The sequence below is a fragment of the Hermetia illucens genome, chromosome 3, assembly GCF_905115235.1.
Source record: "Hermetia illucens chromosome 3, iHerIll2.2.curated.20191125, whole genome shotgun sequence".
Classification (NCBI taxonomy): Eukaryota; Metazoa; Arthropoda; class Insecta; order Diptera; family Stratiomyidae; genus Hermetia; species Hermetia illucens.
In genome coordinates this window covers 27,754,839-27,774,142 of record NC_051851.1, presented here as the reverse complement: position 1 = coordinate 27,774,142, position 19,304 = coordinate 27,754,839, and the positions used below count along the sequence as shown (strand labels likewise).

Below are 19,304 nucleotides of genomic sequence, written 5' to 3'. Positions count from 1 at the left end.
GATACATTTCCAGTCACACAAGGCTCAGCATATAGTTTCCTGGGTCACAACTACCAACCTGTCCATCCATAATATCCAATGTCACATCTAGTTGCCCATAGTGACTGGAATAGCACCACAAAAATAAGTGAATTTATGATTACAAGGTAAAGGACCTGAGACCATCTAATAAACTAGTACTGTCAAGGAGTAACTGTTTGGTTTATTTTGATGATATTCAGAACGTCCTGTTTATCTACTTTATCCCATGAAATTTCGCTTCAAGTATATCAAGTAACTGAAACATTCGCCCCGAGCTTATTTAAATTCCAAACAAAATCCCTTCGGTCGTGTAATTTCCAACAAAAACGCATAATTATTTTGCAAAATCTCGGTATTAACATGCCATACCCGGCAATCTTGTGGCACCTGTGATTTCCGTGTGGCTAGTTCAGTCATTCACTCATTTGTTGGGGATCAATGATGATAATTGCGATGCAACCGCCGGTGCTATATAATTATTTAATTTTTTTATTTCCCATTCAAAAATGAGTGAGTACTATCGTCAACATAGTGCTTGTCGCTCCACTAGATGCCTGACTAATATCTCATGTGTCGTGCGTAAACCTATCATTAGCAATGCATGTTTTCTACGCATCCTATCGACCCAGGTTAGTCGATACTTTCCGCAACCAATACTTTCAATTACATCAATGCTCGCTGCTTCCATACTCGTCCAATGTCATTCCATCATCAAAGAAGAAAAGATATTCCGCCTTGCGATAACGGAAGTATGGAGGAAAAGCCTTTGCTCTGCATACATTGCTATGTATCTAGGGAAAAACTCGCTTTTCACGGCTAGTGACTCTGAAAGTTTCGCACAAAAGCAACGTCTCAGAAAAAGATGCAGAAGAAAATAATTTGAGATAGTTATCTTCGAGGGAAAAAGTAAGATTGCAAGGAGGATGGCATGGTTTCGTCGGCATGGAAGAAAGCAAATATGTAATTATGTAATAGAAAATATGATGGAGGAAATTCAATTTATTTAAAATACTAGAGATTTGTAAAATGCGACTTGGTGCCCCTAGAATTAAATGGCTATTCGTACTGCGTGATCCATGAAATAAATTGCTAATACGCATGGGTAATGAGAGGGTTTCGTTGTGGTTTGCAATCTTGTTAAAACGATAATAGTTTGTTATGGCAATTAACATATTTTTTATTGGTTGTGTTTGAATTTTATTGAACAGGCCGATAATAGTAATTGAGCACGCCTCTGGGGCTGGTAACGAGGACATATTTTAGAATTGATTTGAGTATTTTTTGTTCTTTTATTTATCAAGATTGAAAGTATGAAATAAGAAATAAAGAAAAAGGGACCTTCTTTGAAGTGTCTTCATTCTCCCTACGATGAAAAATGAAATACCACAGTTAGTTTTTTTACCTTTACCCTAATGCTTCCACAGGGTAAACTTTGCAGCAAGTTTGACTCTGATAGGAAAATGTTGGCGTGTCTAGCGGCATTTAGCTTCAGACACTTGTTCTTATGAGAGGCCTTCTCCCAGTTTTTGATAACAGGGTTACTACTGACACTCCAGTTACTGGCTCCGATTCCTGAATGGGAGAAATTGAACCTCCTTCTGCTGAGGCATATTTTAATAATGAGGGACCATCCTACCGTAATTAGATATAGAGCATATTTCCACTGTAGTTAATCTAGATTTAGGGTCCAAACGAGTTCTTCATTCCTGAACGGTAACATCCAGGCAGACATTTCTTTCCAGCTCAAAGTGAAAATGCGTTTGTTTGAGCTTAAACCATAGTAGGATTCGCACACAGTTTTGTAGTATCACGTCCTATGATAACAAAATGCAAATAAAATCTACGTGTGATCCCCATCTAGGAACTAATGGCTGCTCTAGAACGCTTAACCTCGATGAATACCTGTCGTGGTCGTCTAATTTGGATATTTCTTAGTAAATTAATTCTACTGGAGCTGAGCTCTAGAGTGGTCATCGATTGAAATCACAGCTAGAAAAATATTCTCGTTATATAATATATCAGACTTTTCAATTTAATTCGATACTCACTCCCTATAATGTCTTAGTGTGCAGCATTTTATAAATAAAAGTAGAATTTGAGGACGATATCTGTGTCAGAAAGACAGGCAAAAGTGGTGCGCGTTGTGCGTGTTGCGGAATCCCAGTTGCAAACAAAGTCGCACGCAGTCGTACGAAAAAGGCGACTATCCCGATATTTTCAATGCTAAAATGAAGAAACAAAACGGTCGCGTAGATGTTCTCTTTACTCAATTTTCTCTAATCAATTATCACATGACTCCTACCTTTCCAGCCAATCTCTCTCTCTCTTCTCTCCTTCCTAAGAAATTCCCTCCCTTTCCGTACCTTCTTTGCTGGAGACAATTTGCCCCAACAGAAATCCCATCTTGCATGCATTGTTCCTCTAAATGAATAATAATAATACGGCGAGGAATGCTCTGACAACTGTCATGAAGGCTAGCGACCTACAAATTTTGAAAATTTACGGCTACTAAAACGTCAAAAACGCCTCGGGTAGACCTTTTTCAGCAGTAAATTTATAAGTTGTCTTCTGAATATGCGTAACAAGAGAGGTGAAATGGATCACCATCTGATGGTCGCTTACCTTTGCTTCCGTGTTGTGTTTGCCACTACCCGAGGGGATGGAGGGTTGTAACACCCTAAATTCAACATCGACCGCTTGTATGGTCCAATTATCGCCCGATAGTGGTAGAACTATCTTGCTAATCGGACGGCAGATACACGCTGAGCATTAAACCGCCATCAAAAAAACCAATTTTCTTGGATGCTAGGCATTTCGTCAGCCACGTCCCGAATTAGCGTCATAAGATCTGGCTGACTACGGAATCGTGGAGCGGATCGATGATCGGTTGAAGAGTCTATTGACTGTCAAACTCCGATACCGTGCGAAACCCCGGAAAATTCAACGGAGTGTGCGCCGTATCAAAAAGAATTTGTTATTGCGCTGAACAGAGAAGCGGAAGATGTCCCAGAACGCAATGATTTCGACAGCGCATACCGCATTACAAAAGAACTTGTATGTGGCCACAAATCTTTCAATAGTCCTGTGAAGGATCTTAAAGATCGACTCCTCATTCACGATAACAAACAACTGAAGAGGTGGAAAGAACCCTTCATCACATTTCTTAACATTATCACGTATCATTTCGCCTCTTGTGGATGGAATGGTTATTTACCGTAACGTGCGTACTGCCGTACTACTTCTTTAAACAGATTTTGATTATCAGTGGTCTTAATCGGAAGTGAAATCGATCGCATCGACGGTTTCCTCGCAGAGCTATCTAGCACTGCATCTGCAGTTTCTGCAAATCTGAATTTTTTCCCAGAGAGTAGAAGGAAGGGATGATAGTTAAGATTGAAAAGAGGGATACCCGTTCTGAGTGTGACAATTAGAGAAGTATCTATGTGCTCACTGCCGTTGCAAAAATATTAGCTAAAATAATCCTGGAACGTACCAAAGAACATCTCTTAAAAGCTTGATCGATAGAGTACAGCCTGGTTTCCGACTTGGATCTTCCTGCATTGACCACATTAACAACCTAATTAGATTTTAAAACAGTGCGCGGAGCTTAGATCTTCACTTCACTTGCTCTTCATCTAGACGGCTTTCGACACCGTGAACAGAGAGTGTATCTGGCGTGCTCTATGCAGGAGAGGCCTCAGAAATGAAAACTCAACATCGTCTCCGTCGCTAGATGTAATTTTTATTCGGCATATATCGATGTTTCGGGAACAACTTGTTCCGTTCTTCAGTGCCGGGTGTATTGAAGAAGGGAACAAGTTCTTCCCGAATAAAAATTACTTTTAGCGACGGAGACGGTGTTGGGTTTTCATTTCTAAAAGCTTTTTGCTAGAAATATCGCGAGCAGGCATTAATTATAATAGCTATTATCAAAGCGGCATATGGTGGCACAAAATATCACGTGCTGCATCGAGGTAAAATAACCGAGGAATTTAAAATTCAAAGCGGAGTCTGCCAGAGTTGTTTTTTGCCACCAATATTATTTACTCTTGTTATCGGTGACGTTCTCCAGGCTGCCTTATCCAAAGGACGTGGAGGAGTTCAAGGGACGATGACATCTTTCCACAAACACCTCTATTACGCTGATGACATCTGGACTCATGGGTCACGAACCTTGGCCAAATGGGTCTGTATTACTAAAAAAACGCAAATACACTTGGACTGAAGATAACCACGAACAAAGTTAAGGTTTTCAGTCTGATGGATCATCCCCCTCTCCCTATCTGCATTAATGGACAGAACATCGAAGGCGTCGATCAAGCGGCCAGAATGAGAACAGAGGCACGAAAACTCTTCAACCATGCAAAACAACCCGTGGACTGGCAGAGGTATAAAAATGAACTGACTGCGTATAGCAACGCGATCAGGGAAGCGAAACGGAACAGCTTCAGGGAATTCTGTAAAGGAATCGAACAGATCACAGAAGCAACCAGGCTGTACAAGGCTGTAGCCAAAGACGGGGGAATATCCTCTGTCTGCTTGAAAAAGGAAGATGGGACATTTACTGACAACGAGGAGGACAGAGTACACCTGCTCATTTCCCGGGGTCCTACCCCTCGGTGGCAGGCGAAAACATTCTGCCTGACACCCCAACAACGAATAAAAACGGAAGAAAGGAGAGCTGGAAACTAGCAAAAGTGGTATGCTCAGAAGCTAGGCTAAGATGGGCAGTGGGAACTTTTAAACCACTGAAATCTAACGGAGTAGATGGCATTTTTCCAGCACTTATCCAGAGAGGTCTAGGAATTATCTTAGAGTCTCTTCTGAGGGTGGTAAGGGGGAGCATAGCAGTGGGATACATACCAAGAGCATGGAGACGGGCAAAAGTGGTCTTTATTCCGAAAGCGGGTAAAACGGATCCTTTTCACCCTAAATCTTTCAGACCAATTTGCCTAACATCGTTCGTACTCAAAACGGTGGAAAAGGTCATAGACAACTATATTAGAACTAACGTTCTAAAGCGTAATCCCCTACATCACTGTCAATACGCTTACCGGGCAGGACGGTCAACTGAAGCTGCTCCGTATCAGCTGACAGAAGTACCACGGGATGCCATAGAAACAAAAGAAATTGCACTGTGCGCGTGTTTGGATATCGAAGGAGCATTCGACAACACATCGCACACAGAGATACAAGATGCCATAAGCCGCAAGGGAGTGGGAAACACCCTGGCATTCTGGATAGGCAAAATGCTAGAAAGCAGGCAAATAGAAGTGCCGACCGGTAAAAATTCTATTGTCATGAACACCACCTGGACGTGTTAACAAATACTGGAATACAAGCCCAGGGTTACGCGGACGACATTGTTTACAGATTACTGTAGGCGCAAACATGAAGATACCCTATGTAATAGAATCCAAACTGGACTAAGGGTTACTAGTGCCTGGTGCAGGAAGATGGGACTGCGGATCAACCCAGTCAAAATCACAATAGTACCATTCACTAGGAGGCGTAAGCTTGATCACCTGAGAGCCATAACATTACATGATATGGAGGTGAAACGAGAAACAGAGGTCAAATATTTGGGAGTTACGCTAGACTAAAAATTACTCTGGAAAACACATGTCGGAAAGCCACGAGGGCTCTGATGACTTGCAGATCCATAGCAGAAAAAAAATGGGGTTGCAGCCCGAAGATACTACTTTGTATATACACTGCAGTAGTAAGGCCAATGATTACCTATGAAGCGGTAATCTGGGCAGAAAGAACCCAGCTCAGCACACAAGCCATGGAATTGAATAAGCTCCAAAGGCTGGCTTGCGTGTGTATCAGTGGGGCAATGCGGACATGCCCAACGGCATCCCTGGAGGTCCTTCTGGGATTAACCCCTCTCCATCTGCACATACAGATGCAGGCAAGGAGGGCAATATTCAGGATGGCCGGTAGTATGAGTCAGGCGGGGAGCTGCCTAAACCGAAGGAAAGTTAATATTCTTTCTAGGCGGTATCACGAATTATTGATACTAAGGGATGACATGACAACGAGGTTTCACTTCGATAAGAAGTTTGAAACACGTTGGAGTAACAAGGCAAACCGGGAGAGCGTGGCTGCGACATACGACTTAAACCAGCAACTGATTACTTGTTACACTGGCGGATCCCTCACAGTAGAGGGAGCGGGTGCCGGTGTCATTGGCCCAAGGAAAATGTACTTTGAGCCAATGGGCAGGTACACTAGCATATTCCTGGCGAAAATATACGCCATAGACAAATGTGCCTCCTTTAATCTGGAAAGGAACTATAGGGGGCAGAACATTGCTATTCTCACCGGTAGCTAAGCAGCGATCAAGGCACATAGGTCCAACCAGGCGAACTCTAAATTGGTGTGGGAATGCCTTGAGCGACTGAATACACTCGGCTCGTCCAATAAGGTCCAGGCCATGCTGAGTTGGAAGGAAACGAGGCAGTGGACGAACTAGCCAAGAAGGGAGCAGAGACGCCTCTACACGGGCCAGAACCCTTCTATGGAATCGGAAACGGTTTCATGGCTATGAATCTAAGAAATGAAGAGGAACGGTGGAGGGAACTATACTGGGCGGGCCTACCAGGGATGGAGCAGTCCAGGGTGCTTATTGGGGGATACGAACCCATACGCACAAAGGATTGTTTAAACCTCACCAAAAAGAACCTCCGAATCATAGTGGGAATTCTCACTGGTCATTGTCGGCTGAACTATCACCTAGGGAAGCTAGGGATATCTACGGACACTGCCTGCAGGTTTTGTGAGGAGGAGGACGAAACCTCTATACACGTCCTGGGACAGTGTCCGGCACTTGTGCAAAGTAGGTCGAGGCAGCTGGGAGAACACTTAATACCAGATGCAAAGCTGAAAGATCTGGAAGTAGGGAACATACTAAATTTCCTAACGGTTATAGGCCTGCTTGAGATACTATGATCAATAGGTACACTATAACCAGTAAAAGGGGCACAATAGTTCTTCAGGGACGCGGTGCGACTTTCCCTTAACAGAATAATAATAATGCGTTGGATCCTTGATGAGAATTCACTTGGCAAGATTGATTCGGAAGATGGTGGTTTGAGAGCCTTTCAGAGCCTTCCATCCAGATCAGGCTTATAATCGAGCAAAATGGCCCAGGCGATCAAAACGAACCACCCCGTTTCTGAGCGGGACAATGGTTAAAATTCTTCTTCATGGAAGCAAGTGTTATTGCCCCGTTTTCTGACTTTTCACACTAAAATCTAATCCCATTTTGACACTCCCTTGACTTCTTTATAATTTTTGAAATTTTTCTCAATTTAAACATCTAAAACTTTTATATATTCCTTTATGATCAAGGCATACAAAGATACTTATTTTGAACAAAGTTGTCGCAGCATTTGTCTTTCCCGTAGCTCGGCTTTTCCTAAGAAACGATTCAATTGTATATTTCAGCCACGTGTAGGATTGTAACCGACGAAGCGTTTTTTTCAATTTCTTCTTCACAAATATATTTTGCTCGTCACGAATATGATTGTTGCTTTCAAATTGCATTCTGCTGAAGCTCCATAATACGACTTCAAAGTCCACATTGAATTCTAAAAAGTGAGGCAAATGTGGAGATAGAACTATGAACATTGTGCTACGATGGAGGTGGTCCACCTCATTATCACACTTGCTAACATTAACGAAAACATTTTTTTCTGAGTGCGGACTTTTTCATGTTCGTGATAAAATAAATAAATAATAAAAATCTTAAATTTCACGCTCCAACCTTAATTACATTTTCATTTATTGTTACTTTTACCGCTTACAGTTCACGGATTAATCAACGTTCCAATATCAGAGCCAGATATAAAATTCATCTTATTGCCTTCATCAAATCGAATAATATCACCAAATAATGGAGCGGAATTGTTGCCCTGCCTGGTATCTATCAGAAACGAAACAGGTTAGTAATATTTTTTACATCTAGAATTCGTTTTTTTTTTAAATTCAACTCATCATTTGAAATTCTTACAGTTTATTCCAACTCGGATTTTGACTCTCCATTCCATATATGGCTACGGAATGGCGAACCGATAGCACCAAGGAAAAATGAGTTTCAAATCTTCGAAAATGGCACGTTAAAAATATTTCCTGGTGATAAGGCGGCTGGATCGTACCGATGTTTGGTGAATGGCACCGAGATTGAGGCAGGCATTCTATTATCGAATGAGACTATAGTACAAAATGCGGGTAAGTGGAGAGTTTTGAATAAGATGAAATAAAACTTAACATAAGTGATTAATTTTATGACCTTTTCAGTTTTCAAGCGAAAACAATTACCATCGGAACAGAGTTCGACAGCGATTATCGGTCAACCGGCCATACTACAATGCCCTATTCAGAGTGTTCCTAAAGCGAATATTTCATGGTTTTTCGGAAATAAAAACACCAATAGCAATAGGCGAGTAAAGATCTAGGAAAAATCGATCATAGCAACTGTTAATAAAATCAGTAATTAAACCAATCTATTGTTGGCTTTCCAGGTTCCTAATTCTTGAAAATGGCGGCCTTTTAATCAAAAACACAACCGGATCAGATAAAGGAAAATTCAAGTAAATAATATGAATAAATTCGCATAAGTCTGTATATAGACGTCAAATTTTTCTTATCTAGATGTGTAGCGAAAAATAAATATGCTGCAAAAGGACACCGTCAGTTTACATTGTCAGTTTCAGTCCAGGAAGCTTCTGATGAAAGTGATAAAGCGAAAGTAGGACTATTGCCTCGATTGCAAAATGATACTATCTACGTAGAGGCTGGGAAAAGTTTGAGACTACACTGCGTAAGTTATTCGGAAGATGTTGACTGGTCGTTTATACCGCGAACACAGACAAATCTCTCAATTCCCATAAGGAATCATAGCTTGGAGCTGCTATTGGAACATGTAACGTTTGAGGATAATGATGGATGGTATCGATGCGCTACGAAATCAGACTCGCAAGTAAGTCAATGGATGTTTTTATTGAGTAGTCCTTAACATTTATTTCAAAACGAGAATGCAAACTTTGTAATGCGTCTATTTCCATGTACTCTTCTTTTTCTTCAGCCTTTGTCCCGTTCCCAAGCGAGGTCGGCTCGTCGGGATCGGTTTCGCCATTTGGCTCTATCGAATGCCTGACCTGGGTGCAATCTCGAGGCTTTTAAATCCCCATCCAGCGTATCAAGCCACCGTTGTTTCGGCCTGCCTTATGGTCGCTTACCATCGACTTCGATGTTCAGACCGATCTTGGCAAGTGAATTCTTGTTAGCACGAATTGCATGACCATACCATCAAAGACGCCTCTCTCACAATTTTTCGACGATCGGTGAACCCCATAACGATCGCGGATATCCTCATTTCGGATGTCATCAAACCGTGTCACGCCACTAGTCCAACGTAACATCTTCGTCTCCGTTACCGCTGGACGCCGTTCATTGTCGTTTATATTTGGCCAACACTCAGAACCGTAGAGAGTGACAGGACGGACGACATTGTTGTAAATTTTAGATTGATACTTCGGTCACAGAAAATACCAGGTGTAGAACGCCACTTCATTCAGGTTGCGTTAATGCGTGAAGCAAGTTCATAACGCAGTGTTCCATTGGCTGATAGCGTTGACCCGAGGCATTTAAATCGCTCAGTTCTGGGCAGATCACTGCCGCTGACAGTGATTGTGTCTGTTTCATGGAGATCGGTCGTCAAAAATTCAGTATTGTTTAGATTCAATCTGGGACCGTGTTGCATGATTCGATCATTCCATTTTTGGACAAGTTGCTCGAGATCATTTTTGCTATCAGATGCTAGGAAAACATCATCTGCATAAAGCAGTGTGTGGGGCGTTGGACGTTGGATATCCCGTGTGACAACAAGAACAAAAAGGAATGGTGGGAGTGTGCTTCCTTGATGAGCATCAACAGAGACAACAAGCGGTTTTGATACACCCGCCACACTTCGAACTTTACTTTTCGGATCGTGGTAAAGCAATTGAACCCAGCGCACGAGTTCTTCTGGCACTAAGTGTTGTCGTACAACATACCAGATGAGTTCGTGAGGCACACGGTCAAACGCCTTCTCTAGATCCAGAAATGCAATGTAAAGAGGACGATGTTTCTCACGGTGTTTCTCCATGAATAACTGCGCAGCGTGTATTGCGTCAGTAGTTCCACAGTTTTTGACAAATCCGGCTTGATTCATGGTTATTTCAACGATTTCGCGAATACGGTTGTAAAGAATGCGTTCAAAAATCTTCATGGTATGGGAAAGTAACCGGGTCGGACGGTAATTTGAACATTCTGCTGGAGTACCTTTCTTTTTCCATATTGGAACAGTGGTACTTTCTTGCCAGTCAGATGGTGTCCTTCTTTCCTGAATAACCCGATTAAAGAATTCATTGAGCCACAGTGTTGGGTCCCAGCTCTTCGGTTTCGAGAGCTCAGATGCGATTTCGTCAGGTCCTGTGGCTTTCCCCGATTTCATTCGATTTATTGCCTCCTCGACTTCAGTCCTTGACAGTGAGTCCTTGTGTGTTTTACGTGGGTATCTGTCGTGGAGACTTAATCCCACGGTCTTCTTAGGACACGGATTGATTTTGTGACCACAATCAGAGCCCCGCTGTGACAAGCAACAACGGTACCAGCCTATACCAAGTGCATGGATTAACATTCATACTGGTGGATACGAGACCTACCTAAATCTCTACTGAACTAAGGAGTACGGCACCCGTGTTGAAACGCAACACCACGCCGAGGCCCGAAGGTCTCTTCTCGCTTGAGCATAACCAACAACCCCCATGAAATTCCCACTAGGAGGTCAACCGCAAATAACCGAGCTGTACTCACATACAACAGGAGTTCACCCGATCTATGAGAGTCCAGGGGCTATCTCGGTTCCCATGGTACCAATATACCCCTGGTGAGGTTTCGTGACCAATTTGCCACTTCAGATGAGTCCACGTGCAGACTCGGGTCTGATCGCCTTCGTTAGGCTTTTGGAACATTCGCCTAATGCATCACGGCCGGCAAGCCAAAGTGAATACAGCGTCTCCCGGTGCCACCACTATGAAGGTTCTCCTCGGCCACTTAGTTTTGGTTTTGCCGACAGGGTTGCCGCCCCGTCTTCCTCACCGCCACCTCTGAACGCCCAGTTACGCTGACAGTGAAGCCCATAGTGTTGTAGTTGCACGTTCGTTACGACTTTTAGCAAGTCGATACAGATCTCTCTCGCCAACCCGTGTGTTCAGTTTGTCGTAAAGACTTTTGTAATGGTTCGCTCGGGTGACAGCGATCGCTTTCTCTGCTTCCCGGTTGGCATTCTTATAAATTAGCCAATTGGCCGGTGTTTTATCGTCGAGAAATTTGTGGTAGAGGCGTTTCTTTTCACGGACCTTCATTTCAAAATCGTCATTCCAAAGCCAGATATTTCGGTTGATGTACCGCTTACTCGGCTTGGTGACCCCGAGGGTTGCAGAGGTCGCTTTGTGGATCATGTCTTTCATTTGGTTCCACGATTCTTCCACATTCGTAATGGTCAGTAATCGTGTAAGTGAGATCGTTTCTTCTTTTTTCTTACTAAATCGTCACCATTTAATGCGCCGCGAGCCAATGCGTTCCTCACGCTGTTTTATCGGTGGCTTTATTCGCAGGACGGCAATCAATGGCCGATGTTGAGGTGATATGGTCTCATAGGGCACCACTTTGCAATCAGTGACAGTGGTAAAACGTCGGCGTCTTATGAGAATATAGTCGATTTGCGTTTTACTGTTCCCACTATAAAATGTAGGAAGATGAGACAATCGTTTGATGAACCATGTATTCATAAGTACTAGGTCATGGATATCCGCAAAATCACAACCATTAAGGTCGCCGGCAATGGTAATATAGTCGTAAACAGGTACGTGACAAGTCTTTTCATCAAGAAGTTGCCAGAAAGCATCTTTCTCGGCATCAGGTCGACCTATCTGTAGTGCGTACGCGGTGAAGAAGTGAATATTGCGATCAGCTGATATAATGGTAAGCTTCATCAGCCAATCATCAAATCGTTCGACTTCTTTAATGGTATCCGGAAACCCTCTGAGATGGCAATACCAACACCATATTGAGTGCACAGCTACCAAAATAGAGAAGTTTATAGTCATTTTTACCGCGTCCGCGTTGAATGTCGCAGCTTTTGGCGCCAGACCATCGGGTTTCTTGCCGAGTGCAGATATCAATTCGCTTTTTCCGAAGGGCTCTTGCGAGTTCCTCGGTCTTTGCAGTTAGGGTACCAACATTTAGCGTGCAGACACGTATGTTTTGTTCGGACTAACTTGCTTACGTCCTGACGCCGTCCATGCGTGAAGAACCCTTGCATATTTCTCGACAGGACGGGGGTCCGTCCTGCCGCGTCTACTGAGGTGGACGCCCCAGCATTTCTCCGAGGCTTTTGACTCAATCCGATCATCATGTTTGTAACGACATTGTATGCACTTTCTTAGTCGACCTGTCGTGAGACCTGTCACCAAGAGAGATCGGGTAGGATTTAGCATAGTGGAATAACTCCAACTATAATCTATTTATCTCTTTCCCTGATCGCAGCATTTTATTTTTGTTTTACTGAGGATAGTACAAAGTAAGTTGCCTCAAACCCGCCTCTACTTGGGCTTGGGACCAGCATACTATGTTAATAGTATAGCGGAGTTGTCTATTTCCATTTATTGACGGGAAGAAATAAACAGAAAATCGAGAATGAAAAACAAAAACTTAAATGTGGGTAGAGCTTCATGAGAAATCCTGTAAGAAACGTTTAAAGCTCTCAGAATAGATGATCTACTGCAGAAAGAGTCGTTGCAATAAATCAACTCCTTCTTGAAAACGACCGTCTCAATGAATCGTGTCTAGCCTAGACGGTAGCGTCTGGACGATGTATGGTCGGTTAAGGTCATATTGCTACTGTCGACCATAATATTCCTAATACGAATGTAGACACTTTTCAATTATCTACAATAAATACAATACGCTTCATTTGCATGTCTAATAAATTACACTATTGCAATAGGTCAAGATTTTCAATTTTCCATTTTCTCTATTTTCATTGACTCATGTTTGGCAAATGTAAATTTCCTCGTGTTAACCCGACGATTCTACCCGGACTCTTGTATTTCATATGATTAAAGCCTAGAATAGATCGATATGGAGTTCATTCTATCTACTCCAAATCAGGCAGTCGGATATGCATATCTTTGTTGATGCGTAAGCAACATACTGGTCTACAACGTAACTCCTAATCTATTTACAATCAATTTTCTCTAATAAATATTCATTCATATTTGTAGAACATAAAGTAATGACATATTTACGATCTGAAACACAGCCGCAGTTAGGATCTGGAAGTCTAGCCTGAGAGTAGCTTTCAGATGCAGTGGCAAGAGTCACACTAATAATCATCATCATGTTGGCCTTACGCAAATGCATCTATGTTGCAGTTGCTTTAATGCGGTCCCGATCATTCGTTTTCCGCGTGCGCTGTGTATGATGACGATGAACGTAATTTGATTGGTAACTTGCGTCTAATCTTGGATTTAAGCCGCAGTCGTAATGTAATCGGTTGTAAATGCAACAAGCTCTCAGCGAGCTGAATAATGCAAAATATACTTGAACGTAATCTAAAGGGATCAACCACGTAGATACAAATACAGCTAGACCTTGCAAGAAATTTCGGATTTTTAAGAGATCATCAAATTTCTGGAAATCGTCCAGCCCAACTCCGCTTCAGAAGCGTTTATACTGAAAGAGATCTTTTCCATTGTTACACTTCATGTCACATTTCACGCGACAATAGTAGGCGTCAAACTACTCCCAGAACCCTGCTATCCATCAACAAGTATCTGAAAAGCCGATAAAATATAACGCCTAGCCTTTCCCGTCATGTATGCCTTCCTTTATCGGTACAAACTATTCTATATCTTGAGGGTCGGACCTCCATATTTCTTTAACATATTAGCCCCACACGACTAGTACGCATTATGGATGCTGTGTCAGCATATTGCACACCGCGCTAAGGTGTCTCATAAGTTGAGGGATAATTGCACAAAACCCATTTGTATCTTGTCGAGAGAATATACTAAGGCGTTGATGCATTCATTGCAAACTTTGTACGGACTAGAAAAATAAAAAAAGTAGAAGAAAACTCGTCGAACATGCTACACTTTCAGCGCCAAAGCAATTTCGCGACAGTTTAATAAATTCAGTAGAAAAGCAATTTACGTATTTATAAGGTGATAATAACTTTCTCTACGTACACAGATGTCTTTGAGGTTTTTTGTAGAAACTCAGACTTGAATTTGGGTTGAGAAATAGATGAGTTCAAAAATTAAAATGTTTATAATAGAGAAACCGGATTTTATTATATACTTTGATAGGAATCAAAAATTAGACCGAACTTTCTGAAGACATGATTTAAGGCAACCTGTACTCAGAAAAGAGGGAGAGATAGAAGAGAATTTTAAAAGAAGTATAATATACGAGTTCGAAATGAAAAGGAGCCTTGATAAAAATTACAGGGAATTTTCTTTTCAATTACTTTTAAGGGACTACATGTTTGGATAATACACGTTCCTAGACATCACTCCCATTTTCTTAAACATTATTATTCTGTTAAGGGAAAGTCAGACCGCGTCCTTAAAGAACTATTACGCCCCTTTTGTATGTGTGTGTGTGTATGGTGGGGGAGAAGCTACAGCTTCTGAGCACTCAGGCCGCGTTGGCCCATTGTACTCGCCTCCCCCGTCTAACGGAATATTCCGGATTCGTTAACGTATCGCAGGATTTCCGTTAGTGGATGGGATGCTACCCGTCGCAATTGGAGGACATCGGCACCAAAGATCTGATGCCTGATGCGTCCATAGGCGGGGCATTCACATAGGAAATGCTCCGTGGATTCCGCTTCCTCATTACAGGAGGGACACGTATCATCTTCGGTAATTCCTATTCTGAACATATGCCCAGCTAGTGAATTATGGCCTGTCAGAATGCCCACAATACACCTGCAAGTCCTCCTGCTTTTCGATAGGATAAACTTTGCGGTACGTATGTTGGGTTCTGGCAGGAAAAGTTTGGTGTGTCGAGCAGCATTTAAGCTCTGCCACCTGTCGTTATGGGAAACTTGTTCCCAGTTTTTGATAACAGATTTAGCCAATGCTACTGATACCCCAATTGCTGGCTCCGGTCCCGGCATAGGGGAGATTGACCCCTCTTTCGCTAAATCGTCCAAGATTTCATTTCCCTCTATGCCACAGTGACCAGGTACCCAGAGTAGTTCCACCGTATTGAATCTAGACATAGAGTTCAAACGGTTTCTGCATTCCTGAACGATTTTCGAGGTGATCAAAGGACTGCTCAATGCCCTCAGTGCAGCTTGACTGTCACTGCAGATTGCGATGCGCCTGCCCTTCAACCGCTCGTCAATCACCCAGTTTGCCACCCTTAGGATCGCATAAACTTCGGCTTGAAAAACCGTTGCATATTGTCCCAAAGGAAAAGCCCACTTCTCGTTTTTATTCGAGAGGTAGACTCCGGCTCCAGAACCCTCTTCTGTTTTTGAGCTATCGGTGTAGAAGACTTCCGTATATCCCGCCACGCATTCCTCTGGGTTTTCCCAGTCCTCTCTACGCTTCAGGGTAACTTCATATCTTCTACCAAACAGATGTATGGGGACACGAGAATCGGAAGGCATTGTAAGAACTGGATTCAGTCCTCCCAGTAGCTCTTCCAATGCTCTGTGCCCCCCATATCCGTTGTTTTCCCATAGATCTAATCGAATTAGCCTATGAGCTGCTCTCATTGCAGCGCTTTGAATAAATATATCCAGGGGCTGCAAATTGAGTAATGCATTCAGAGCTGCGCCGGATGTCGTGCTCATGGCACCAGTGATACCCAGACAAACAGTTCTTTGCAGTGCGTCTAGTTTACGGTGAAAACCTTTTTGTCTCACCTTAACCCACCACACTACGGATGCATATACGAACATCGGCCTAATGATGGCAACGTATATCCACATTACCACATGAGGCCTGAGTCCCCATGTCGAGGCAAAGGTCCGTCTGCACAGCCCATAAGCTGTGAGAGCTCGTTTCATCTTTACCTCTACATGTTTGTTCCAAAGAAGTTTTTTATCTAGAGTGACTCCCAGATATTTCACTTCTTCGGAGAGTTGAAGGGTAGTACCCCTCATCTCAGGGAGATAAAGTCCATCCAGTTTTCTCCTTCGTGTGAATAAAACCATTGTGGTTTTATTTGGATTAACTGACAAACCATGTCTAAGGCACCAGCTGTCTATCAAATCAACGGCACGCTGTATGTTCCTACACACCGTTCCAAGATCCCGATCAACAGCAAGTACAGCCACGTCATCAGCATAAGCTTGAGCGTGTATTGGCAAATTTTGCAGTTCGCAAAGCAGTGAGTCGATCAGCATACTCCACAGAAGCGGCGAAAGCACACCTCCTTGGGGGCAGCCCGTCGTCGCTTCTGTAGTCAAGTAACGATCGACCCCTACCTTAGCGCACAACAACCTTTGCGTTAGCATAGCATGGATCCACTTAATTAAAGCATCATCAACACCATGCGCTCTGGCGGCATCACAAAGTTTTTGAGAAGGCGCACAGTCAAAAGCCCCTTCAATGTCCACGAACACTCCCATCGCGTACTCACCATTCAAAGTTGCATCCTCTATCTTTGTGACCAAAGAATGAAGAGCAGACTCACAGGACTTTCCACGTTGGTAAGCATGTTGGTTTTCACTAAGTGGGTGTGACCTAAGTGCGTTTCCACGAATATGACGCTCCACCAGTCTCTCCAAACCTTTCAGCAAGAATGAAGTCAAGCTGATCTGTCTGAAGTTCTTTGGATTAGAATAGTCATCTTTCCCAGGTTTCGGTATGAAAACTACCTTAACCTGTTGCCAAGAGGAAGGCACGTAGCCCAGAGCAAGACATCCTCGAAAAATATTTCTTAGAGGTCGCTCTAAATGCTCCATACCCTCCTTTAGCATTGCCGGATAGATGCCATCCATGCCAGGTGCTTTGAAATGTTCAAAGGACAGTATGGCAGCTCTCACCTTTTCATGGGTAACAACCGCTTTCGCAGTGTTCCAGTTCCCCTTGCAACGCTTGCGTGTTGAAGGGGTTGCAAGAACCGTCAACTCTCCCCCTACCACTTCTCTCACCCGTTCTCCCGGGTGGTGTACTTCCAGGAGGGTCTGTACTGAGTCCAGTCTGGAGCTCGTGAAAGTACCGTCGGGTTTTCTAAGAGAATCCAACTTGGCCGACTCATCCCTTTTGAGGACTCTGCACAGCCTTGAAGTCTCCCTTTCGCCTTCCAGTTCCTCACAGTACGCTCTAAAGGAGTCTCGTTTCGAGCACCTCACGAGCCTCTTATATTCACGTTGTGAGTTCCTGAAATTAAACCAGTCTTCGTCCTTGTTACTTTTGCAAGCACGATTTAGAAGTCGCCTGGTTGATTTCCTGAGTTTTTGCAGTTCTCGGTTCCACCAAGGTACCGTTTTACCGCTTTGGCCTCGGGAAATAGGACAAGCCTCTTCATAGCACTCTAAAAGTGTGCCGTTCAGAGCTTTCAATTCATATTCCAGCACCAAAGGAGTTCTTAGTCGCCTAGGGAACTATACTTTATTGCCAAGAAGTTCATTGAACTTTGCCCAATCCGTTTTCCTAGGGTTCCGTCTTTGTACTGCAGACTGTTCGCCCGCAATAGTCAGATTGAATTCTAGATATCGGTGATCTGACAGTGAGACCTCGTCTAGCACTCGCCAGTGTGTAATCAACTCTAACAATTTTGGGGTACAGATTGTTAGGTCAATTACTTCGGTTCTTCTCGGTCCCACGAACGTAGGGGCGCACCCTACGTTTGCAATCATAAGACCAGCTGAAGTGATGAAATCAAATAGCTTCTCTCCTCTTGGATTGCATTTGCTACTGCCCCAACAAATATGTTGAGCATTCGCATCGCAACCTATTAAGAGTTCGAGACTACTTGATTCTGCATACGCCACCAGATCCCTAAGTTCTTGCGTCGGTGGAAGATACAAAGAATCATAGGGTAAATAAGCGGAGGCAACTATGATGTTTTTCCTCTCGCCATTTATTTGGTATTGTATGATGACCGTAGCTAAGTCCTGGGAACAATATTGTCTCAGCATAGTTGCCTCTAACCGTCTTGACATCAGGACGCAAGCTCTCGGTCTTATGGATCTTTCGTCATAGAAGATCCTAGCCCCCTTTACTGATCCAATGCCACAGATTCTGTTAAATCGAACCCACGGTTCTTGCACCAGAAAGATATAGGGGAAATCCTGCAGCTTTGTCATTCTCGCTGCCAACAGGTAGGAGGGAGCTTTGGCATGCTGCAGGTTGATTTGACCAATCTTTATGTTTTTCGACATAAACTTAGTCTATTGTCGCTGACAGAAGAGTCTGGTGCGTCCAGTGTGGATCTTACCGGGGTTTCCAGTTTATCCCCACCTTCCGCCGGAGATTCCGCTTCCTTGTGTCCGATTTCTCTGGGCGTTACCGCGCCTAGTGGTACAGCCACGTCCATGTCCTCATTCCCAAGGTGCTTCATCTTCCTTCGCAGTGCTCTCTTCTGCCGTCGGTTTCGGGCCTTTCCAGGTTCACGGTGTCCGGACCGCTTGCAGCCATTTCCACACACCGGCGTTAAACCAGTAGCGTCCACGTCACCAGCTTCCCGTTCTTCCGCTCTTCCTGGTAAGGATGAAGGAGAAGGTTCTGACAGGCAGAATTCAGCCGTAGTCGGATTTCCAGTTTCTCCCATTTTGAAAGTTTCCGTACTTTCCTTTCTGGCTAACTTCGCCGTAGGCACCAAGTGCAAACTTTCCACTGAGTCGGAAAGCATGCCTTCTACAGATTGATCTGTAGGCGAATATGAATGTGGTGAGGCCTCCAAAATCCGCGCCTTTGCCGCGACATGATTGCTCATGGTCGCGGGTGGATTCGAAGTCTGTGACTTCTTACCACTTGGAGAGTTTAAATCCATCGTTTCCATATTCATATTTTTGGACACCCTTAGTGTAGTAGTAAACTACTACAGGCTCCCCCACCACGACAAGGTGGTGTCCGAGGGGGAGGGAGCCCCTTTTACTAGTTCCTATTAACCATAGTATCTCAAGCAAGCCTATAACCGTCAGGAACTTTAGTATATTCCCTACTTTCAGATCTTTCAGCTTTGTATCTGGTATTAAGTGTTCTCCC

At 43.5% G+C, this 19,304-nt stretch overlaps 1 protein-coding gene across 1 annotated transcript in view; it reads left to right on the top strand.

Moving 5' to 3' along the window:
- LOC119652233 overlaps nt 1–19,304 on the top strand; it is a 296,505-nt gene that overhangs the window by 246,295 nt on the left and 30,906 nt on the right. The window contains exons 2-6 of the mRNA XM_038056197.1: nt 7,835–7,969; nt 8,041–8,256; nt 8,326–8,467; nt 8,550–8,618; nt 8,680–9,007. Coding sequence (XP_037912125.1) covers nt 7,835–7,969; nt 8,041–8,256; nt 8,326–8,467; nt 8,550–8,618; nt 8,680–9,007 — 890 coding nt within the window. The remainder of the gene's footprint in view (nt 1–7,834; nt 7,970–8,040; nt 8,257–8,325; nt 8,468–8,549; nt 8,619–8,679; nt 9,008–19,304) is intronic.